Source organism: Lynx rufus, unplaced genomic scaffold (genome assembly GCF_022079265.1).
Source record: "Lynx rufus isolate CCGP_SWC_20201006 ecotype Redwood Valley unplaced genomic scaffold, mLynRuf1.p SCAF_15, whole genome shotgun sequence".
NCBI lineage: Eukaryota > Metazoa > Chordata > Mammalia > Carnivora > Felidae > Lynx > Lynx rufus.
Genome location: NW_025814829.1, coordinates 62,092,129 through 62,117,664, shown reverse-complemented (window position 1 = coordinate 62,117,664; position 25,536 = coordinate 62,092,129). Strand labels below are relative to the sequence as shown.

The 25,536-nt window shown below is 40.5% G+C and overlaps 1 protein-coding gene across 1 annotated transcript in view; it reads left to right on the top strand.

Moving 5' to 3' along the window:
* Positions 1 to 25,536, top strand: part of DNAH14 (dynein axonemal heavy chain 14) — a 312,531-nt gene that overhangs the window by 137,099 nt on the left and 149,896 nt on the right. The window contains 6 exon segments of the mRNA XM_047076479.1: positions 3,788 to 3,877; positions 6,375 to 6,509; positions 15,376 to 15,591; positions 18,416 to 18,509; positions 19,749 to 19,957; positions 20,714 to 20,966. Of these exon segments, the coding sequence (XP_046932435.1) occupies positions 3,788 to 3,877; positions 6,375 to 6,509; positions 15,376 to 15,591; positions 18,416 to 18,509; positions 19,749 to 19,957; positions 20,714 to 20,966 (997 nt within the window).

Here is a 25,536-nt window from a genome sequence, read left to right as displayed (position 1 = left end):
TGACTGTTACTTTAGATCCTCCATCAGGCATATGACTTATCTTTGTTTTGTTTAGATCTCTTGATGTGAATTTTTTCCTGTCCCTTCAGTTAGAACATATGCCCCTGTCTCATTTTGTCTCTCTGTGTCCGTTTTTATGTGTTAGGAAAGTCATCTACATCTCTTGCTCTTGAAAGCAGTGGTCTTACAAAGAAGTCCTATGGTGCCCTCTGTTCTGTTCACTAGAACTTGGCACTTCAGGGGCATCTCTTTTGTGTGATGCGTGTGTCCTACTGTTGTGGCTCAGCCGCCTTTGCCTTCAGTCCAGTCGTCTGCAGTGTCTCCCTTTGCCTCTTGTGGGCAAGGTCCTTGTGTTGTTAGTGGGCCAGTCTGGAGCTCCCTGGGCTCAAGTCGGGCCAGGCCTGGCATTTGCCAGAGCTTTGGTGGCATCAGACTACAGGACATATTCCCTGTGTTGGGTGGGGCCAGAGTCAAACTCTTACGTGTGGTTATCCTACCCTTCCCCTGGGGCAGGAGTCACTTCAGAGTGGTGCTGGTCGCTGTTGGAACAGTTTGTACCCTGCCATGCTTGTGGTCCCACATTGGATAGGCTTCTGCCGAGGGTGTGTTGGAGGGGGCAGGTCTGCAGGAGAAGGTGCAGGGGCGGGGTGGGAGGAGTTAGCAAGGTTTGCGTGGGTGCGTGTGGGACCCAGAGCTGAGGCCTGGCCAGCGGTGGCGTGTCTGCAGGAGAACACGGGGTGGAGCACACTGTTAGCAGGCCGGCTGGAGAGTGCCCCCCTGCACTGGTTCCTGCAGGTGTCTGTGTACCTAGGCCAGGGGACGAGGGAGGGAAATGGTGCCCGCCAGCTCCTTTGTTGTTGGACAAGTCTCCGAAGATCCCCGCTCCTCTAGCACGCGTTCCGAGATGAGCAAGTAAGCCTCTTCCTGTGTACCCCACGTGTTTTTCAAACTGCTGCTTTTTTTTTTTTTGCTGTGTCTCAGAGGGGCCGTTTGTTGTGCTGTGTCTTTAAGGGCAAGGACTCAACTTCCTGTCCGAGCTGCTGATATTTAAAGTTCCAGGTGTTAAGCCCCACTGATAGTAAGAACTCTTGAAGTTAGGCCCCTCTGGTTTTCAAAGCCAAATGTTACGGGGATTTGTCTTCCCCATGCAGCACCCCTATGTCTGGGGTGCCCGGGGTGGGGTCTGCTCCTCTTCTGTCTCCATGTCCACAGGTCCCTCCCTCCCACGGACAGTGTCACAGGTCAGTTCGGTTCCCAACTCCATCTCTGCCCTTCCTGCGCTCTTCATTGTGGCCTCTGGTCTATGTTTAGCCGTGGGGAGTCTGTCCTGCCGGTCTTCGGGTCATTTTCTGGGTCATTTACGCGGATGTTAGCACTGTCTCCTTGTAGCCATTGTATCCGCGGGATGAGGTGAGCCCAGGGTCCTCCTACTCTGCCAACTTCCCTGGAAGTCTCTCTGGGAGTTTTTAAAACTTTCATTTTGTCTTTGATATTCTAAACCTCACTTTAAATTCTCTAGTTAGGAAGTTTCATATTCTGTTAACCCTTTTAATATGTAATCATTTATTTTTAGTTCTCTAAGTTGATAGCAAGGAGACTTACCCTGTCAGATTCTCTCTTCCACATGATTAAACGAGTTGGACTTTTCCAGACTACCAAATTGTAGGTTCAAACTCTAAGCTAAGTAAGCTGAATAAGCTTACCTATTCTCACAGCACTCACATGAGTTTTAGATCTTGTACGTATTTTTTTGTGTTCTTATTTTCATAAAAATGCAGTTTGATATCAATTCTATGTATATCTCTCTGTGGTGCTCTGCATGGTTTCCAGGGGAAGCACAGTGGATATTTGCACCTAAGCTATTGCCTGTATTTTGAATATCTACATTTACATTTTGAGAATTTGCACTTTGCTAGAACAAAGGAAGGAAGATGTTAGTTGACAAGTCTTGCTTTCTCTGTCTTATATAAGCATTTTTCATCCCAACCCGACAGGACCCACAGATTCCTTCCTCTCCTTCCTCCAGTTATGTGTTACCCTTAACATTTCTCAAGTCACAGCTAAAACAAAGAGCGTGGCCATCATAGTAGCATTTCTACATGCACATCGATGATGTGACTTTTTAACTTCATTATATATTCACGTTTTCATCAGTTTTACAGTTTTTTGCAGCCTGAGCTTATAGAAAAGTTTTCTGTAAAACCTATCAGTGTATTCTGCTACTTTCCCCTTCATACAATTTTTATATTGCTAAATATGCAGGCTCTCAACTGTTAAATAAATAAATAAATAAATAAATAACTGTTAAATAAAGTGTTACCAAATAGCAATATATGGCTCAAGAAATAGCACAAAGATCACGATTTAAAGTTATCATTTTAATATTAAATTTCGAATAATCCAGTCTTTTATTTAATGGTGTATTTTGGATGGTTTACACAATGATCGGTCATATAGCGTATCCACAACAGGAATATATGTTACTAAATAAATATTCTGTAGGCGTGCTGTTTATACTTCCTGTTCATTTGAGATACAAGAATCCGAATTGCATGCGATGGGCGATTGGAATATATCCAACTTGTTCACGTTTCTGTCGCTGACAGTATCTAACAGCGTGGGTGGGGGAGGGTCATTAACTCAGAGCAACCAAGGGATTAACAGAGAATTACTGAAACCATATCCTGCGATAACCTATATATAGTTTGTCATCCGGTTGACTCTACGGAACATCGTTTACAGCCATAAATACTTGACAGTACGATTATGATTTTATGTTAAAACCTTCTGTGAAAACCTTTAGCCAACTAGGATTACCTGTCCAAATATCTCTTCTTTGACTGTCCCATCTCTGCTGATCTTCTGTGCTAGCCATGCTATCCCTAGTGCACTCCTGCGGGCCTGTTTGCTTACATCCAGGGAGATGTCTAGGTTTGTATTATCCGTGGCAGAGGACTCCTAGCCCCTGCATCTAAAATTGCTCCAAGTACACGCCTTAAGTGGGTGTCTCATCAACTCCATTTAAAAGAGATTGCTCTCAGCTGATTTCCTACCCCCAGGGGCCTTGCCATAGGAACTACTTTTTCTCTATTTGTACAGCCCCTGCTGAGTGTTCTGGGTCTCGTTCAGCTGCTCCCTTGTCCCACTGTGGGAATGCAAGGAATGGGAAATGGACTGGGAGAGGTCAGTGAGAAAAAGGATAAATCCCGCTTTTTTCTGTCGACAATTACCAATAGTATTGACCCCACTTTGGAAGGAAACCTGGCTGCCCTCATAATTCCTGTGTTATAATATTAAGCATCTTTCCAAGCTGCAGCCACTTCTGGATGTTTTAATATATAACCACATCAAGTCTTCAATCTTAACAAATTGTACTTACTATCCTAGAATATTCTGAACATGGAAACATTAAAATACTTGTTACAGAGCTGAAAATCTACCTTAATGGTGATTGGAATTACACAAAGATAGAGACTCTTAAATTTTCTTTTAGTGTAGGATAATTAGACAATCGTACTATGGTAACAGGTAGTTCTTAAATACATCCTAAAGAATAAATTCCTAAGTTGAGGGAAGGTCTATGAATCTGCTACCAGGGATCTGTCAACATAAAATTTTGTGTGTATCGTAGTTTGGGGGGAAAGTAATAATCAGGTTGAGGAACTAAGAAATTAAGAACTACTATCTTAAAGTGCAGTATTCAGTACCTGGTTAAGAGAGATTTTATAGGATTATGTATTAAGGGTTCAATTTGCAATGCATTTTAAACGTATTTATTTCCTTTTAGAAAGTAGTATCTATTGCAACACAACAGTTGGGTTTCCATCAGTGGCCAGCTCAGAACGAGAAAACCATACAGTTTTATAATCAACTTCAGGTAAGTGTAGAATGGCATGTTGGCACTTCTTTGCTCCTGAATTATAATAGGTCTGATCAAGGAGAAAACCAGGATAACGATAAAAGAGAACTAGTCTAATGTTCTTCAGAGTAAAGTAGCTTACTCATTTATTTACCCACATGTGGTTATTCAGCCCTCACTTTAACTTTGAACAGATTCATTTTCTTCACCTTCATCCCCTTAATACATAATTGTAAAAAACCCCACAAATGTGGTATAAATGTGGCCTTCCATAACTACACCTTCTTTGAATTTCCTATCCCTGTGAATGAACCATTTGGAAACGGTGATGCATTTCATTGATGACTGGTAAAACTGTATGCCTTTGTCTATATTTACTTGCCATTTGAGTGTCCTGTGAATTGCCAGATTATGTAATATACTCATTTCTCAGTTGAATTTTTTGTCTTTTTCTTTTTTAAATTTTTTTTTTTTCGACGTTTTATTATTTATTTTTGCGACAGAGAGAGACAGAGCATGAACGGGGGAGGGGCAGAGAGAGAGGGAGACACAGAATTGGAAACAGGCTCCAGGCTCTGAGCCATCAGCCCAGAGCCCGACGCGGGGCTCGAACTCACAGACCGCGAGATCGTGACCTGGCTGAAGTCGGACGCTTAACCGACTGCGCCACCCAGGCGCCCCAAATTTTTTGTCTTTTTCTTACCAAACGTGTAGGCTTTTCATTATGCATTTTATATCCTATTTCTTAATTGTTTATATGTGTTGCAAATAAATTCTCCAAGTCTTGGGTTTTCAGAAATGTTCCTAGAGTTCAGTTGTGCAGGAGACGTTGTTGTTAATGCAGTAAAGTCTATTGATTTGTTGTTATGGTTTGTGTTTTTCTGAATTTTTAGAAATCTTTTCTATCCTATTTCATAAAGATATTTTCTATAATTTTTTCTAAAAGTTTCTGATATTTGCACTTTCCATTTTTAAGTTGTCTGGTATTTATTTTCCTCCATGAGGATAAAGAGATTGGAATGGAAGGGAAAAAATGTTTTAGCTTCATCCATATTTGAATTTTAATGTATGTGTGTGATGCGTTATTAAAAATAATCCTTCCTTGGGGCGCCTGGGTGGCGCAGTCGGTTAAGCATCCGACTTCAGCCAGGTCACGATCTCGCGGTCCGTGAGTTCGAGCCCCGCGTCGGGATCTGGGCTGACGGCTCGGAGCCTGGAGCCTGTTTCCGATTCTGTGTCTCCCTCTCTCTCTGCCCCTCCCCCGTTCATGCTCTGTCTCTCTCTGTCCCAAAAATAAATAAATGTTGAAAAAAAAATTAAAAAAAAAATAATAATAATCCTTCCTTTACTACTATTACAGTAGTCTAGAAGAGGGCGAGCTTCACCATCTGACCCTTTCCCCCTTGGCTTAGTCCATCTGGGAGGATATGACAAAATACCATAGACCGGGCGGTTTAAGCCACATTTATTTCTCACAGTTCTAGAGGCTGGAAAGTTTAAGATAGAAGTGTTAGCAGGCTTGGTTTCTGGTGAGAGCCCTCTTCTGGCTTGCAGGTGGCCACCTTCTCACTTCGTCCTCACATAGTGGAGAGATCCGGAACTGGTCTCTCTGCTTCTCTTTCTAAGGACACTAATCCCATCACAGACCCACCCTCGTGACCTCATCTAAACCTAATTACCTACCAGAGGCCCCACTTCCAACATTATCGCATTGGATGTGGGCTTCAACATTTGAATTTGAGGGAGACACAGACATTCACAGACTTTCACTCCATAACAGCAATTGTGATCGGGTTGGAGAAGAAGATGGAATCAAGCAGGTTTTATAAGAGCTGAGGGACTTTGGACAATGTATAGCTAGTGATTTTATTTACTAGATCAGGAATTAAGAGAAGTGACAAGTGTGAAAAGAAGGTGTAGAGTAGATTATGTTGACTCTGAAAATCTTGTGAGATATCCAGATGGAAATATACAGTAAACTACCAAAATTTCACTCAGGCACACAGAACCAGAGACTGGAAGAAATGCGTACGTTAGGAAGTCATTAGAACTCAGGTGGTAGTTAGAGATATTCAAATTGATGAGACAGGATAAAGCCAATGTAGGAGAGAGAGATATATAGAGAGAGAGAAGGATGAATTAGGGAAGACTAACACGGAAATGGCATTCAAAACTCAAAAGAGAAAAAATTCAGAAGAGGAAAGCTGAGAGAAAACATATTACAGAAACCAATCTTCGAGAAAGGTACAGAAATAAAGGAGAATAGGAAAGTGAGACAAAGTGTCAAAAATAAGAATTGACAGTTATGCTTTGAATTTGAAAATTAGATCTCTGTACATTTTGACATTAACCTAGTCAATGAAAACAGAACACAGATTACAAGAGATTGAACAATAATTTGAAGGAAGGGTTTGTGGATATCAAGATGTATTTGTAAATAAGAACCTTCAGATTTCAATTTAGCTGAACCATCAGTAAACCAAAATTAAATCATAAATTTGCAATTTTGTTTTAGACTCGTGTTGGTGTGATGTTGGTAGGCCCAACAGGTGGAGGAAAGACAACAGTCAGAAGAATTTTAGAAAGAGCATTAACACTATTACCAATTGAAGACTTCCTATCAACTAAAGAAAGCGAATCTATCTCACAGGTAAATTGTGTACTAACCAAATGTTTCTCTATTTCTTCAGATCTTTATACTTCAGTAACATTTTATATCCTATTTATATAAGTATATTCTTATTAAATTTATTGCTGGGAATCTTGTAATCAGGAATCATTGTAGTAAATGGGACTTATTTTTTTCATTTGAATCTCAAACTAGTAATTACTAGTGTAAAATAAATGTAGCGAATTGTATATTTATTTTGTATTTAGTCACCTTAATGGACTGGTAATGGTAAGTTGTAATTGTTTTTATAGATGATCAATTGAATCATCTTCAGTGAATATAATTTTGTCTCTTTTGTATTATTTATATAATTTATACTCTTATTGCATTGATTAATCCTCCAAAACAACGTTAACCGTAATAATATCTTATTCCTTACTTTATCTGAAATGCAGTTAATATTTCTACATTTAATATGGTATTTGCTCTTGGTGTATGATAGATACTCTTTCATACTTTGGAAATTTTCTTCCATTCTCATTATACTTTGGTTTTTGACTTTTTGGGGTTTATGAAGTAATTTTTTAGAATCTATTTTTTTATGTTTTAATTGGTTAATGTAATAAGTTATGTTGATAGATTTGCTAATGTTAAATTGTCCTTGAATTCCTAGAATAACTCCCACTTTTTCATGATATATGTATTTTTTTTTAACTTAAATGGTAGTTCCAACGTACAGTGCAACATTGGTTTCAGGAGTAGAATTCAGTGATTCATCACTTACATACAATACCCCAGTGCTCATCACAACACGTGTCCTCCTTAATACCCATCCCCCATCAGGGCTCCTGGGTGGCTCAGTCAGTTGGGCACCTGACTTTGGCTCAGGTGAAGATCCCACGGTTTGTGGGTTTGAGCCCCAAGTCGGGCTCTGTGCTGTCGGAGCCTGGAGCCTGCAGCCTGCTTCGGATTCTCTGTCTCTCTCTCTCTGCCCCTCCCCCACTCACACTCTGTCTCTCTCTGTCTCTCAAAAAATGAATAAACGTTAAAAAAAAAATTAAAAAGAAATACCCATCTCCCATCTAGCCCACCCCCACCCACCTCCCTCCATCAACTCTCAGTTTGTTTTCTTTCATTAAGAGTCTCTTGTCGTTTGTTTCCCTCTCTTCTCTTCCCCCCCCCTTCCCATATGTTCATCTGTTTTGTTTCTTAAATTCCACATATGAGTGAAATCCCATGGTGTTTGTCTTTCTCTGATTGACTCATTTCGCTTAGCAGAATACATTCTGGCTCCATCCACGTCATTGCAAATGGCAAGGTTTCGTTCTTTTTGATGGCCGAGTGATATTTTATTTAATATAAAGTTAGATTCCAATAAATAACGTGTACTTCAGTTCTCTTATTTAAAGACCCGTTGGCAGTATATTCCAAAAGTTTTAGAAAGTCAAGTTCTCAGTCTTGTGGATTTTTTTTTTCAGTTCGTGTGCAATTCCCTGCTTCAAAATCGTGCCTGTGGCGGTTCATAGCCTTTGTTCTGTTCTCTTTCTACCTCCCTGTCAACAAGTCTAAATTAGTTCTTAACCAATTATTGTCATTAGTAAGAGGTGAGCTATGACAGTAGTAATAATATTTATGGAATACTAAGTATGAGTCAGATACTGGCTAAAGCACTTTTAGTTGAATTGTCTCATTCGTCCTCACAATAGCCCTGTGGGCAGGAATTTGTTTTATTAAAAACATTTTTTAAATTACATACGAAGTATGTACAATTGTGAGAAACTTGGGGAAAATGCAAAAACATAAAGAATTAATAACCACCTAGAGAGAATGACTACAAACATTGCTGTATTCCCTTTGATTATTTTTCCTACACAAAATATATTTTGAAATAATTGAGATAGTACTGTGCATAAGTTACCGAAATTTTATTAATGTTGGCATTTTCACCTAATACTGTATACTGAGAATTAACCCCATGTCATTCAAATTTTCTTACAGTGTGATTTCAGTGACTGTATTCTGTATACATGACTATACTATCATTTATGTATAATTCTCTCATGCGTAACATTTTTAAATTTGGTGTTTTTAAAAATGTAATGACAATAAAATATTTAGGTTGGTGGCAGGGCCTTAGGTAATGGAATTGTTTTTGATCTTCCTCCTTAGTTCATGGCTTTTTGCTCATTAGTCTCTTCAAGACCTTCTCTTTAGTTTCTTTTAGTGCAGTTTCGTTTCCTTTATTTCCTAACCTTACCTTCTCTTCCCTCTTCATCGTAGGAACCCTGTAAAGTGTTTACTGTGGGTCCTTGTATAGGTGTATCCCTTGAAAATGTCTCTCTAGGGATGGGATTGGTTTGCAGTAAGGTATAATTTCGCTACCTACTGTGAGGTGAGATTGAAGGTGAAACTCACATATCATGTAATTAGCCACTTCAAGGTGTGCGGTTCAGTGACATTTCGTGCACTCACAGTGTTGTGCAGTCACCACCTCTCTCTGCTTTCAAAACTCTTTCATCACTGCAGGAGAATACCCCGTATCCATTAAGGAATCTCTCCCCATTACCTTCTCTCTCTATTCTCTGGAAACCGCTGGGCGGCTTCCTGTCTCTATGGATTTGTTTGTTCAGAATGTTTTGTGTAAAAGGAATCACAGCATGTGACCTCTTGTCTCTGGCTGCTTTCAGTTAGCATATGTTTTTCGGGTTCGTTCACGGTATAGCATGTGTCGCTGCTTAATTCCATTTCATGGCCGAATAATGGTCCATTTTGTGGAATCTTCGTCGATCCAGTCATCACAATGTATCTGTTCCTCCTTTGATGCATATTTGAGTTGTTTCCGCCTTTTAGCTGTTATGAATAATGTCACTACAACATTTGTGTACAAGCTTTTATGTGGGTATATGTTTTCATTTTACGTGGACATCTGTGCCGAGGAGTGGACTTGCTGGGTCATACGCCAGTTCTGTTTACATTTCTGGGGAAGCGCCAGACTCTTCTCCACAGCAGCCGAACCATTTTAAATTACCACCAGCACTGTAACGAAGCTTCCCGCTTTCTCCAGATCCTCACCTACACTTGTCTTTGTTTTTTTCCATTTTACTGGATGTGAAGTGGTATCTTGTAGCAGTTTTATCTGCATTTTCTTAATTACTGGTAGATGTCGAACACCCTTTTACGTGCTTACAGGCCATTTGTGGATCTGCTTCGGAGAAACATCTATTCACATCTTCTGTCCGTTTTCTAATTGGATTGTCTTTTTGTTGTTGAGTGGGAAGAATTCTTTATATATTGTGCTTAGGAAGCCCTCACCAGATACACGATTTGCGAATATCTCTTCCTGTTCTGCGAGCTGCCTTTTGCTTTCTCGATAATGTCCTCTGATGCACTAAGGCCGTTGATTTTTATCGGGTCCAATTTATTTTTTCTTTTATTGCTTGTGCTTTTGGCATCCAATCCAAGAGTCCGTTTACAAATTCAAAGCCGTGAAGATTTACCCCTGTGTTTTCTTGTACTAATTGTGTACTTTTAGTTCTTAAACTGAAGGAACCCATCTATTTTGAGTTAATTTTTTGCATATGGAGTGAAGTAGGGGTCCAACTTCATTCTTCTGCATGTGGACATCCGGTTTCCGCTCGCTAATGAAATTATTATTCTTTTCCGCATAGAATGGTGTTGGCATTCTTGTCAGAAATCAGTTGGCCATGGGGATGCCTGGATAGCTCAGCTGAGCATCTGACTCTTGATCTCAGCTCAGGTCCTGATTTCAGGGTTGTGGGATAGAGCCCTGCATTGGGCTCTGTGCTGAGTGTGGAGCCTGCTTAAGATTATCTCTCTCTGCCCCCCTCCCCTGCTCCTGGTCTCTCTTTCTCTTTAAAATAATTTATAAAAAATCAGTTGGCCATAGATGTTTGCGTTTGTTTCTGCACTCCCAGTTTTATTCCATTGTCCTGTGTGTGTCCTTGTCCCAGGATATACATAATTTGCTTATTGTAGTTTTCTAGTAAGTTTTGAAGTTGGGAAGTATGAGTCCTCTTTGATTTTTTTTTTGGCTTGTTTTTGTTTTTTAATATTATTTTGGATATTTGAGGCCCCCTTGGATTCCGTATGAATTGCCTATCCCGTTCTTTTTTCTGCAAAACAGGCCATAGGAACATTCATAGGGATTACAGAGTATCTGTAGATTACATTAGAGAATATTACCATGTTAACAATATTAGGTTTTCTAGTTTACAAACATAAGATGTCTTTCCATTTTTAGGTCCATTGTTAGTAAGTAAGAAAATTTTTTTCTTTTTTGTAGTTTTCAGTAGGTAAGTCTCCTCCTTGATTAAATTTATTTCAAAGCATCTTTTTCTTTGGATGCTACTATAAATGGAATTGCTTTCTTAATTATTTTTTTGTTGTGTTGAAGTGGGTTCGTTGGTGCTATATATAAATGCAGCTGGCTTTTGTATGTTGATCCTGTACCCTATAAATATGCTGGTTCATTTATTAGCTCTCGTAGTTGTTTCGTAGATTCATTGGGATTTTCTGTATATGGAATCATGTCATATTTCAATAGAGATACCTTTACTTCTTTCTTTCCAATTTGGATGCTTATTACTTTTTTTTCTCACCTAATTACCAGGCTAGGACTTACAGTACAGTGTTTCATAGCTGTGGTGAAAATGGGAAGTCTTGCCTTGTGCCTGACTTGAGGGAGAAAGTTTTCAGTCTTTCACCACTGAGTGTGATGTCAGCTGTGGGTTCTTCACAAATACCCCTTATCACAGTAAGGAAGTGTCTTCCTATTTCTAGTTTGAGTGTTTTTCTCCTGAAAGGGTCTGGAATTTTATAAAATGCTTTTTTGCCTCTCTTCATATGATTATGTGGTTTGTTTCTTTTGTTATATTAACATGATATATTACATTGATTGTCTTATGTTGAACCTCCCCCTCCATTCTTGAAATAAATCTCATTTGGTCTGAGCGAATAATCCCTTAATGTGTTGTTGTGTTCTGTTTGCTAGCACTTTCTGGAGAATTTTGCATATGTATTCATAAGGGATGTCTGTCTGTAGTTTTCTTATGGTGTCTTTGTGGGGGTTTAATATCAGGGTAATTCTGGCCTCATAGAATGTGTTAAGAAGCATTCCCTCCTTGGGGCGCCTGGGTGGCGCAGTCGGTTAAGCGTCCGACTTCAGCCAGGTCACGATCTCACGGTCCGTGAGTTCGAGCCCCGCGTCAGGCTCTGGGCTGATGGCTCAGAGCCTGGAGCCTGTTTCCGATTCTGTGTCTCCCTCTCTCTCTGCCCCTCCCCCGTTCATGCTCTGTCTCTCTCTGTCCCAAAAATAAATAAACGTTGAAAAAAAAAAAAAAAAGAAGAAGCATTCCCTCCTTTTCTATTTTTTGCAAGAGTTTGAGTAGCATTGGTGTTAATCATTTTTCAAGTGTTTCGTAGAATTCATCTGCCATCTGATTTTGGACTTCCTTAGAGATTTAGGTTACTAATTCAATCTCTGTTTGTTACAAATCTGTTGAGATTTTCTACTTGTTCTTGAGTCACTTTTGGTAATTTTTGTTATTTCTAGGAATCTGTAGCCCGTGGATTATGTAATTTGCTCCTGGTGTTCTCTTATAATCCTTTTAATTTCCTTAAGGCGCTAGTAATGTCCATACTTTTATTTCTGATATTATTTATTTGTGTCTTTTTTGTTTAATAATCATTTCCTTTTAATTGAGGTATTATTGACATACAATATCATATTGCTTCAGGTGTACAACCTAGTGATTTGACTTCTATGTACACTGTGAAATGATCACCACTAGTCTAGTTACCATCTGTCGCACACAATTAATGCAGGATTGCTGACAATACTCCCATGCTGTGCATTGCAGCCCCATCACTTACTTATTTTATAGCTGGAATTTTTACTTCTTAATTCCTTTCACCTATTTTGGCCCCTCTACCAATACTCTTCCCCTCTGGCAACCACCAGTATAGTCTCTGCATCTGTGAGTCTCAGGTTTGTTTTGTCTTTTAGGTTCCACATATAAGTGAAATCATGTGGTGTTTGTCTTTCCCTCTCTGACTTATTTCCTGAGCATAACCCCACGATCTATCCATGCTGTTACAAATGGAGAGATTTCTTTCTTTTTTAATGACTGAGTAGGATTCCATCATGTGCGTGCATGTGTGTGTACACATCACATCTTTATCCACTCGTCCATCAGTGGACGTTTAGCTAGCTTCTGTATCTTGGTCATTGTAAACAATGTTGAAATTAACATGGAGGTGCACATAGCAAATTAGTGTTTTTGTTTTCTTTCAAATAGATACCAAGGAGTGGAATTGCTAGATCGTATGGTAGTTCTATTTTTAGGTTTGTTTTTTTTTTTTTTTTTAGGAAACTCCATACTGTTTTCCGTAGTGGCTGCACCAATTTACATGCCCACCAAGAGTGCAAAAGGGTTCCCTTTCTACACGTTCTTGCCAACACTCATTTGTGGGGTTTGGGTTTTGTGTGTGTGTGTGTGTGTGTCTTTTTGATAATAGTTGACAGATGGTATCTCACTGTGGTTTTAATTTGTATTTTCTTGATGATGAGTGATAGTGGGCATCTTTTCCTGTGTCTGTTGGCCGTCTGTAGGTCTTTGTTTGAAAATTGTCCATTCAGGTCTTCTGCACATTTTTTAATCGGATTGTGTGGGTTGTTTTGGTGTTGAGATGTATACGTTCTTTATATATTTTGAATAGTAACCTTTTATTGGGTATATCATTTGCAAATATCTTCTCCCACTGAGGAAATATTATAATTAAAACATAAAGTTGCCTTTTTGTTTTGTTGTTGATTTCCTTCACTGTGCACAAAGCTTTTCATTTGGATGTAATCCCAATAGTTTATTTTTGCTTTTGTTTCCTTCGCCTTAGGAGACACATCTATAAAAATGTTGATATGGCCAGTGTCCGAGAGATTCCTGTCTGTGGTTCTCTTCTGGTTTTTTTATGGTTCCAGGTCTCACATTTAGGTCTTTAATCCATTTGGAGTTTATTTTTGTTCATGGTGATGGAAAGTGGTCCAGTTTCATTCTTTTACATGTAGCTCTCCAATTTTTCCAGCACATTGAATGAAGAGACTGTCTTTTCCCCATTATATATTCTTGTCTCCTTTGTCATAGATTAATTGACCATATAATGTGGATTAATTTCTGGGCTCCCTGTTCTGTTTTATTTATGTGTCTATTTTTGTGCCAGTACCATACTGTTTCGATTACTGCAGCTTTAGAATACAGCTTGTCGTGTGGAATTGTGATACCTCTAGCTTTGTTGTTCTTTCTCAAGATTACTTTGCCTATTCAGGGTCATTGTGGTTCCATATAAATTTTAAGATTGTTTGTCCTAGGTTTGTGAAAAAATTGTATTGGTATTTTGATAAGGATCACATCGAATCTTTAGATTGCTTTGGGTAGTATCAACATTTTAACAATATTTGTTCTTCCAATTCGTGACTATGGAATATCTTTCCATTTATGTGTCATCTTCAATTTCTTTCATCATTGTTTTATAGTTTTCAGAGTATGGGTCTTTTACCTCCTCGGTTAAGTTTAATCCCTAGGCATTTTATCTTTTTGGTGCAGTTACAAATGGTAGTTTTTTTTTTTTATTCCTCTTTCGCTACTTCATTATTAGTGTATAGAAACACTATTTCTTGGTATTAATTTTGTATCCTGCAACTTGACTGAATTCATGTATTATTTCTGATAAGTTTTGGTGGAATCTAGGATTTTTTATGTATAACGTCATGTCTTTTACAATAGTGCCTTCCTTTCTACCAGTATGGATGCCTCTTACTTCTTTTTCTTGTCTGATTGCTGTGGCTGGGACTTCCAGTACTGGGCTGAATAAAAGTGGTGAGAGTGGCTGGCCATCCTTGTCTTGTTCTTGATTTTAGGGAGAAAGCTCAACTGAGAGTTATTTTATGGCTTCTTTTCAGACTAACCTTCATCCAGGATGGTTTCTGTCAATTTATTGTCTTTTTAATGGGCCAAGTTTTTATGTTTCTTTACATGCCTTGTGATATTTGTTGAAAATGGGGCATTTATAAAAACAGCCACCTTTCCCAGTCTTTACAAAGCTGCTCTGTCGCGGGGTCGTTCCTCACTGGTTAGCGGGGTCTCCTCTCTGAGATGAAAGTTTAACGTCTTCTCACGTTTTTTCTGGGCAATGCGTCTTGACTGGGCTTTCACAGTTTGACTTTCACCATTCCACTGGCTACACAGCTTAACTTGAGTGTCTTAGTTTCCTAAAAATTCCTCCTACCCTAGTGTCTCCCTCAGGCTATATAAGGTCTGTTGCTTGAATTCATCCATAAGGTCTGGTTTTAGGCTTTTGTGGGTCTGTAGTCTCCCTGAAGCCTTCACAAGAAGTGCCTGACTCTTTTCCCACCTGAGAGCTGAGTTTGGTGGAACGGACACCAGTCCTGCAGGCAGCCCCCAGGCAGGCTAGAAGGTAGCAGACAAGGTCTTCTTGGGTGCCAGCTCTGACCTGAAGCTAAAAACTGTCTTCTGCTCTCCCGCATCCATATGTCTAGCCCTGACTCCAGACACACCACATCCCAGTTCATATGTTGTGTTCCTGGATGAGGACCAGTGGGATTTTTCCCCCCATTTCTTCCAGAGATATCATTATAGTATTTAGAATTTTTAAAGTAGTGATTTGAATATTATGGCTAATTTTAAAAAGTCAATTGTTACTGTCCTTTTTAAATTGCTGTCCTTTTTAAAATTTAAGTTACTGTCTTTATCGGGTATCTTTCTTTGGAGTGAAAAACCTCTCCTAAAACCCTTTGGTGTTAATAGCGCAAAAATGTAAATAATTATACTCTGGCTGGTGCTTTTAAGAAACCACACTGGATTTTGTTCAGGTTCCAGGAAGAAAAGGAAAGGTAGATGTTTGTGTTTTAAATCCAAAGTGTATCACTCTTAGTGAACTATATGGACAACTGGACCCTAACACTATGGAATGGACTGATGGATTATTATCAAGCACAGTTCGAAATTATGTATATTCTAATACTGCAAGGTACTCAAAAAAAGACAGCGATCTTGGACTGAAATCAAGAATCTCGGATGCATCTAATGTAAGTTAATATGGAAGGATTATTATTATCTGACTCTGTGGATTACTTCATTGATTAAAAATTGGTATTTAAGCATTATTAGATACTTACCAGTATAAAAGTAAATTTAAAAGTTATTATAATCAGTTTTTAAAAAGAAAAATTATAAGCTATGAAAAACAACAGAAAATATGTCATTGCGTTTTAAAATGGTTGGTAAACAATAAAATGAAAGATACTTGCTTTTAAAGGAACACAGGGGATTAGGTGTTAGTGGGGGTTGCTGTAGTGAATCTAGCACCACCAGGACACCTTACAAATCAATGAGCTGCGAAAACACTTCAGTGGAAAAGCGAATAAAGCTTTTGATACAAAGTTCATCGTAGAATAAACATAAATAGCAAAAAACTTTTGAAGACTTGTGTTCTCATTAGTTATAGAGCTTACTAGTAAATTTCATTAGCCAAACTATATTAACAGAAGAATGACATTTAGAACCAAACAGATAAGCAGAGTTTTTTTTTTTTTTAAGTTTTTACTTAAATTGTAGTTAACATAGTATAATATTAGCTTCAGGTTACAATATTGTGATTCAGCACTTCCATACGTCACCTGATGCTCATGCTCACAGGTGCACTCCTTAATCCCCGTCACCTGTTTCACCCACTGTCCTACCCACCTCCCCTCTGGTGACCAGCAGTGTGTTTTCTTTAGTCAAGAGTCTGTTTCTTGGTTTGTCTCTCCCTCCCTCTCTTTTTTCCCCCTTTGCTCATTTGTTTTGTTTCTTAAATACTACATATGAGTAATGTATAGATTGTTGAATCACTATGTTATAGACTGAAACTAATGTAACACTGTATGTTAACGACACTGGAATTAAAATAAAAAAAGAACAATATTGAGTCTTCTAATCCATAAAAGTATTTATATCATGGACACACACACACACACACACACACACACCTGTATATTCTCGATACAAGTCCCTTATCAGGGACTATGATTTGCAAACACTTTCTTTCATTTTGTGGGTTGTCTTTACTTTCTTGAAGGTATCTTGTGAAACACCAAAGTTTTCAACCCTGATGAAGTTCAATCTACTTTTTACCTTGTCACTTGTTTTTTTTTTTTGATATCATAGTTTTAAAAAGCTTTGTATAATTCAAGGTCACAAAGACTTTCTTTTAAGTTTTATTCTAAGAGTTTTATAGTTTTAAGTTTTACATTTAGGTCTTTAGTCTATTTTGAGTTGATTTTTTGTGGACAGTACAAGGCAGGGATCCCAGTTCAGTTGTTCCGGAATTATTTGTTGAAAAGACTATTCTTAAAAAAAAAAAAAAAAAGGGGCGCCTGGGTGGCGCAGTCGGTTAAGCGTCCGACTTCAGCCAGGTCACGATCTCACGGTGCGTGAGTTCAAGTCCCGCGTCAGGCTCTGGGCTGATGGCTCAGAGCCTGGAGCCTGTTTCGGATTGTTTCGGATTCTGTGTCTCCCTCTCTCTCTGCCCCTCCCCCGTTCATGCTCTGTCTCTCTCTGTCCCAAAAATAAATAAACGTTGAAAAAAAAAATTAAAAAAAAAAAAAAAAAAGACTATGCTTTCCCCCATTGCTTGTATTGTCTTGTCACCCATGTCAAAATCAGCTGATCATAAATGTAGGGATTTATTTCTGGACTGATAGTTCTGTTCCATTCATCTTCATATCTGTCCTTACGCTAACGCCACACTTGAAAACTAGAGCTTTGCCCTGAGTTTTGAAATAGAAAATTAAAGTTGATTTTAAGACCTTGGCAAACTGATTCTGTAATGTATATAGACGAACCAAGGGCCATGACATTCCCAAATTTAAAAAAAGGGAAGAATTTGGGGGATGAGATCTGCCAGATGTCAAGAATTATTATAAAATTAGGGGAAAACAGTGTGCTCTTGGTGCAGAAAAAGATGGCAGTTCTGGGCTATTATGTGCCTGTGACATAATGTAAACATGTACGTCAGTTTCATAGGGAAATTGACAAATGCAAAGCTAGTGTGAGATTTTATTACATCTTCCTCAGTAATTGACAGAGAAGGAACATGATACAATTCACTAGTTATACCAGTTAGAAATGGAAATAGGAAAAATTCTAACAGTGATGCCACTATGAAAACTATATTGGAAAAATGTACAAGAAAGGAACTTGTCATAGCAGGATGGCAGGGACGGGGGCAGGGGAGGGGGGCAGGGATGCCTGTGCAGTTGGCAAAAATTGAATAAATGGAAGATATACTCTATTCCTGTATAAAAGGACTTCCATCCTAAAAATGCCAGCCTATACCAAATTAATATATGTATACAGTGTCTTTCCAAGCAAAATCCCAATTAAAAAAATTGAATTAAATGATTGTAAAGTTCATTTGGAAGCACAAATGTTCCAAGAGTTTTAAGAAATCTGGGAAGAAAACCATAGTACTTTATATTTCTAAAATGTTATTACATTTTAGAAACATTTAACATTTTAGTGTGTTACCCCAAAATTTTAAAACTACTGTGAAGGAGGGTCTAGGAAAAATATATACTGAAATATCAACAGTTTCTTTATAGATGGTGGGAATTCAGAGAACATTTGCTTTCTTTATGGCATTATTTTAATGCTGTACAACAAACATGTACTAAGTGGAAAAAAAAAAACTGAAAGAATTTTCTAGAAGAAAATGGCCTGTACTCACAACTCAGCTAAGCCACCCTGTGCTGGTTACAGGGAGGTCTTTCAGCCACAGAATGTGTGCCTTTTCTATTTTAGTACTGAGCATACTGACATGATTGAGTTGGAAAGTGTGATGAAGTAAACATTATTGATTACCTGTTTTAGGTTTTCAAACTTGATTCCTCTGATATAGCAGATATTGGCGATAATATTTCTAAGAAGGAGATGGAGAAAGATGTTAAAATCCCAGAAAGTCAGAGTAAGTGTTACTATTAAATTCAGTAAAGATGATTCATTAACGGGGAAGAAACTGAACAAATGAGCTGAATCTATATCTTTAAAAACGTTGATTTTTGTTCCAATACTATTTACTTTTCCCTCACTTAAAATTTATGTACGTGCGTATTTACCGCATGTTATAGCATCCTACCTACATACGTAATTATGGCGCTGAAGCGGTAGGTTGTGCACGGCCCTTTCAGCTTATAAACGGACATTAATATCTCACAAGAAGCAAGCAGATGTTCAAGCAGAGAGAAGCCCAAATAACACAGCCCATACACACGCGTCTAAACAGAGCTACGCATCCATCGTGTGCTGCTTCGTGGCGTGGGTGTGCGGTGCGGGGTGCGAGGAGGCGGGGCACAGAGAGCTGTGGTAAGGCACCTGCTCCGGGGGAGGTAAGGGTCCCGGCCGGAGCCCCATCAGCTCACTGCTCCGGGCTGAGCCTCGAGCACCACAGGCACCAGCCGGACGCTTATGTTCCAGGCCCGGAAAGAGACTTCTGCTCTTGCTTGTCCTATTTAGAATTCCTGAATGTCTGTGTGTCCCTCTCCCGCATTCACGTTGGGGAGTGTGGTCTGCGGGCAGAGCAGGTGCCTTCCGGGGGTTCTAAGACAGGCCCGGAGGCAAGTATGGCCGCCGCTGACTTAGCATCCCGGCCTCTTGGTCCTGGCCCTGGGATCCTTTTATGTCCTTCAGGCGGCTGACTATTTTCCGTCTGCACGGTGACCCACACGCTCCTCCCCTGTCTTGACCGACAGATTTCCTAGAACTGAGGGGCAGGTTGGTGCGTGTAGAACATGGAAAGAGGAGCCAGTAGGGCCACAGCGCAAACAACTCTATTTGTCTGCTTCCCTTTTCTGTCCCCCAGAGGCAGCACGTCCAGAAAGTATCCTGGGTGGAAGGGGAGCTCACCAAGCACATGATTATGGGAAAGACAGATGCAGGGTCTTGCTCTTCTCCAAATGTAAGGGCCGACTACACAAGCAGCAGAGACTGTGGGCCGGGTTGGAAGAGTGGTTAAGCCTGTGGTCCGAGTAGTTATTTCTACCTAACATGTTAGAGACTACACATGAACACATTCGCTCTGCTGTTCTCTAGGGTGTCATCTTTCACCTTGTTAGAAAATATTTTCCAAACAAAATAGGGAATTTGTAAAATTGTAACACAAGAAGACTGAGGTACTCTGTTACATTAAAAATATTTCTCTCTCCAGACCACGATTGGCAGTGGATTATTTTGGACGGTCCAGTGGATACGTTTTGGGTAGAAAATCTAAACTGCATGCTGGATGATACTAGAACGCTGTGTCTGGCAAACAGTGAGCGAATAGCCTTAACTAGTAACATACGAGTGGTTTTTGAGACGGACAGTCTCTCTCAGGCCAGTCCTGCAACCGTCAGCCGGTGTGCAATGGTCTACATGGTAAGTTCCCAAAAACAGACGTCTCAAGGAAAACGTGTTGTTTAGGGTAATAAGGGTAATAACTAGTCATTACCTACGGCGTTCCTGATGATTGTTTTATGATTACCTCTGGATCTGGCAGGGTTTTGTGTCCCCTCAAGTCTCCTAACCCAAGAGTGAAAGGAGCGTAGTCTCTCCTGTTTAAATGAGGACGACCCGGTAATTGGGGTGGCAGGTGTCCCACAACTGTGAGCGGTGCTTTCGATGCACAGCACAGGCTGCTGGTGACTTGTCCTTTCCCACGGAGGAGAGACGCCTTTCCTCACCTGCCTGTGACCCTGAGGGCCCGTGAAGTATATTTTGCCAAGACAGTGGTGGGGGATGGAAGGCACACAAAGATTAAGTGTCTTCTCTCCATGAAATTAATCATTAGCCATGGTTGGCCCTGTGTTCTGATCCGCTGAACTCGCTGTAACGAAGCTAAGAACAGCGCTGCTTTTCTGGCTAAGCCGCTCCCCTTGCCGGGTACACGTAACCTGCCCCCCAACCCCTCCCTACACACAGTCCCCCACCATGTGTTGTCTTGTAAGACCAGGGTTAACACCATAAGTCGTCTCAGGGACAGGTCCTTCTTCAAGGTCTTGATCAGCTGCCCTTTGACGACTGATGATGCTGTGTTTTGCTGGGGGCGGAAGTGAAGTAAAGATAGTAAGGAGGAGGATGGACGCCTCATTTTTCTTTATTTACGTAAAATTACCTTGTGCTTTATATTGTTAGGATCTTGTTGATCTGGGATGGGAGCCCTATGTCAAGTCATGGCTGTTGAAAACTTCTAAAATTATGAGTCAAACAGGAGTGAGTTGTCTTGAATTCTTGATTAAAAACAGCGTCACAGACGGACTACAGTTTATAAAGAAGCATCAGAAATGTCAGCCGTTTCCTGTACAGGACCTAGCAGTGGTCACAACTCTCTGCAGGATTCTTGATGCCTTCTTTGAGTTCATGAGTGAAAATGGAGGCTTTGGAAAATGTGAGCTTTTTCCCCTTCTAAGTCATATCAATGGTCTTGTGTGTCACTTAATCAATGCCAACTATTTATCACCTTCTATTAAATTTTACAAGAGAAAACAGAGAAAGGAAGACCAGGAATTTTCAGTCTATTTGAACCAGACACACACGGGAGAAACTAAAAATCACTAACAAAGGGGCATATCAGTGACGTAAACTAATGTCGTACATATGTTGGTGGGTCACATGGAAAACGAGGATAAGGAATTCCAAGAGGGTCTTCTTGAGGGAAGAATGCTTTGCTTGTTTGTGGTTTTAAGGATTCTTAGAGATGGAAATAACAGAGGGAAGTGTGTCCAGAATCCTCGGCAAAAGCTGTTATCATGCACAGGTGTAAACCTGGAGAGTAGTAAAACGTGTTGGGTGAGAGCAAAAGATTCTGGAAATAGTGTAGCATTATTGCTAACAGCACGGCCCCTGGTGTCAGAAGCCTGCCTCCCAACACCGGTTCCACTGCTTCCCGAGGAGATGGCTAATTAGGCCAGGCTCCCAGCGCTGTCTCTGAAACCCAATTCTGGATCCCCCAAACTAACAGAAATGGTAAGAAGCCCCTGGGGTGACAAGAGGGTAAGGTCCCACGTGGGGAGCACGGTAGGTCCGAGAGGAAGGGAGCCGGATACCACGAATGGGCGAACATTTAGGTTGGCCTCTCCCTTTCTCGTGGCTCTGAATGGACCGTCACTCCTGCCTTTGCCCATCGGCACAGCCCAGCCCGGCCAGCCGGAGGCAGCAACAAAATACCGTGTTGGCAGTGAGGCCCCACGAGGTTAAGGAGCAGGTAAATGCATGTTTCTTCCCACTGCCACCCCTCCTCCCCCCAGAACATCTTAAAGTCTAAGCGATTAAGAGAAAGAGCCCGCATTTGAAAGAGAGCAGTGTCAGCGAGGATCAGGTTTCCTGCCTTGAAGAGCGTCCACTCCCTCTCCAGATACACAATTCCAGACGCATCAGGAGCACAGGGCCGGGGAAGTGGGAGCGCTGGAAACACAGCAGGAAGCGGGTGAAAGAAAGAACACGATAAATGGGTTGAACGCTGACTTGGACTCACTTCCCTTGGCGTCATTCTCTCTAGGTCCATCCAGTGACGCTACAATACGCGTAGCCGTGCGGGCACGTTTCTGAATTCGTGTTTGCATTTCCTTCGGGTAAATGCCCAGTGGTGGGATTACCGTCTCTTATTTTCCCTTATTTTTGAGCTTCATTACAGGGAAATCTCAGGGTTGCGTACATGTGGGGTCCATACCTGAGGTCCTGTTTTCTCTTGGGACACTTCAGTCAGCCAGAAACCTAGGCAGGAAGACGTTTCCTTGTAGCTTCCCTCAGCGGCTGACCTTTCCTAGTCCCGTTTTCACCGGGAAGCTCTTTCAGGGCCTCAGGGCCCCAGGTCCATTCAAGAGTCTAATCCTGCTGCCTTCCCTCTCTTGCACAAAGTCCACCCTCCTGGATCACTCACAAAAGCCCGGTTCTGCCGCAGCCCGTAGGGAGCGCCCCACCCCCTTTTTATAGCTCAGCTGTGGTTAGCTCTTGTTAGGATAGTTTTTCTCCACACTTATGTGTTTGTGTCTGGCTGATTTGCTACATTAATGAGATTCAGTAAATTGGAAAACCTATTTGAGATGGATAATTTTGAAGTGAAATATAAATTTTCCCAAGTGATCTTTAAAAAAGGAAAAATCTGATAGAAAGTTGAATTTTTTTAACATTTATTTTTGAGAGAGAGAGAGAGGGAGGGAGGGAGACACAGAATCTGAAGCAGGCTCCAGCCTCCAAGCTGTCAGCACAGAGCCCGATGCAGGGCTTGAACTCACGAACGGTGAGATCATGACCTGAGCCGAAGTCGGACGCTTAACTGACTGAGCCATTCAGGTGCCCTGAAGGTTGAATTTTTAAAAGCCTTCTCCCACCCTCCCAAAAATACTGAGCCAAGCTCATTAAATTTTGTTGGTAAATTTCACCAAGCTTTTGCAGAACAAATTATCTTTATAGAATCTGTTCAAAAGAATAGAAAAAGCAGGAAAGCTACACAACTTGTTTTATGAAGTTCGTATGCAGTTGATGCCCAAACCAGACAGGGTGATACGGAATGGACAATGATAGACCAAGTCTGTTCATAAATGTGGATGCTGAGATTATAAAAAAAATACTAGAAAACTAGGGGGACTAAAGATACACCACGACAAAGTAGCTTTGCCTTCAGCATGTAAGACTGATTTAACGTGACAGTTATCTATCAGAATAACTTGCCAAATAAGCCTATCAAAAGAAAGAAACTATGTCATTATTTCAATAAATGGGAAATGCATTTAAATAATATTGTACAACTTATATGTTAAAAGACACTTGGTGGGGTGCCTGGGTGGCTCAGTTAATGGACTTCAGCTCAGGTCATGATCTCACAGTTTGTGGGTTCAAGCCCCGCATTGGGCTCTGTGCTGACAGCTCAGGGCCTGGAGCCTGTTTTCAGATTCCCTCTCTCTGGAGCCTGCTTCCCTCTCTCTGACTCTCCACCCCCCCAAAAAAATAAATAAACATTTAAAAAATAATAAAAGATACTTGGCAATCCAAAAAAAGATAACTTACTTTTTTTTTTTTTTTAATGTTTATGTATTTTTGAGAGAGACAGAGACAGAGTGTGAACGGGGCAGGGGCAGAGAGAAAGGGAGACAGAATCCGGAGCAGGCTCCAGGCTCTGAGCAAGCTGTCAGCACGGAGCCTGATGCGGGGCTCAAACCCACAAACCGCGAGATCATAACCCGAGCCGAAGTCGGATGCTCAACCGACTGAGCCACCCAGGCGCCCCAGAAAGATAACTTTCTTAACTCTTCGCTTTTTCTATTAAAAACCTACAGTAAATATTTTCAGCAGTAATCATTAGATGCATTCCTATCGATTCAGAACCTTGGGAGTTTCTTGGGTGAATCTGAAACTGGCACCCACACCTGGAGGGTGAGGAGAGACCAAAGAAAGAGGCAGACTAATCCAGATTGGGAGCTGGCAGGGTTTTCTTTTTTGTAAATTGAAGCAGAGTTAACAGACAGCATTGTTAGTTTCGGGTGCAGTACAGTGATTCAACCTTTCCGCACCTCACCCTGTGCTCAGCATGACGGGTGTTCTCTTAGTTCCCTTCACCTGTTCCACCCATCCCCCACCCAGCTCCCCTCTGGCAACCACCAGTTTGTTCTCTGTTTTTAAGGGTCTGGGGTGTTTTTGTTTTTTGTTTGTCTGTTTGTCTTTGTTCATTTGTTTTGTTTCTTAAATTCCATGTATGCTCGAAATCATATGGTATTTGTCTTTCCGACTGATTTCACTTAGGATGATGCCTTCTAGGTCCCTCCGTGTCATTCCAAATGGCAAGATTTCATTCTTTTTCATGGCTCAGTAACATCCCATTACACACACACACACACACACACACACATACACACCCCACTTCTTTATCCATTCATCTGTTTTTTGTAAGTTTTTACTTAAATTTCAGATAGTGAACATACAGTGTTCTATTAGTTTCGGGTGCACAGTACAGTGATCCAACACTTCCCTGCATCACCCGGTGCTCATCACAACAAGTGCCCTCCTTAATCCCCATGTCCTATCTCCCCCGTCCCCCACCACCTCCCCTCTGGTGACTGTAAGTGTGTTCTCTAGAGTTAAGAGTCTGTTTGCTGGTTTGCCTCTCTCTTTCTTTTTTCCTTTTGCTCATTTGTTTTGTTTCTTAAATTCCACATATGAGTGAAATCATATGGTATTTGTCTTTCTCTGACTTATTTTGCTTAGCATCATACTCCCTAGCTCTGTCCGCATGATGGCAAATGGCAAGATTTCATTCTTTTTATGGCTGAATAATATCCCATTGTATATATATACACCACATCCTCTTTATCCATTCATCAGTCACTGGACACTTGGGCTATTTCCATAATTTGGTTATTGTAGATAGCGCTGCTATAAACATAGGGGTGTGTGTATCCCTTTGAATTAATATTTTTGTATCCTTTGGGTAAATACCTAGTAGTGCAATTGTTGGGTCATAGGGTAGTTCTATTTTTAACTTTTCAAGGAACCTCCGCACTTTTCCAGAGTGGCTGCACCAGTTTGCATTCCTACCAAGAGAGCAAAAGTGTTCCCCTTTCTCCGCATCCTCACCAACATCTGTTGTTTCCTGAGTTATTAATTTTAGCCATTCTGACAGGTGTGAGGTGGTATCTCCTCATGGTTTTGATCTGCATTTTCCTGATGATGAGTGATGTTGAGCATCTTTCCATGTGTGTGTTGGCCATCTGGATGTCGTCCTTGGAAAAAATGTCTGTTTATGTCTTCGCCTATTTTTAATTGGATTATTTGTTTTTTGGGTATTGAGTTAGATCAGTTTTTTATATATTTTGGATACTAACCCTTTATTTGCAAATATCTTCTCCCATTCTGTAGGTCACCTTTTAGTTTCGTTGATTGTTTCCTTCTCTGTGGAGAAGCTTTTTATCTTGATGAAGTCCCAGTGGATTATTTTTGCTTTTATTTCCCTTGCCTTAGGAGAC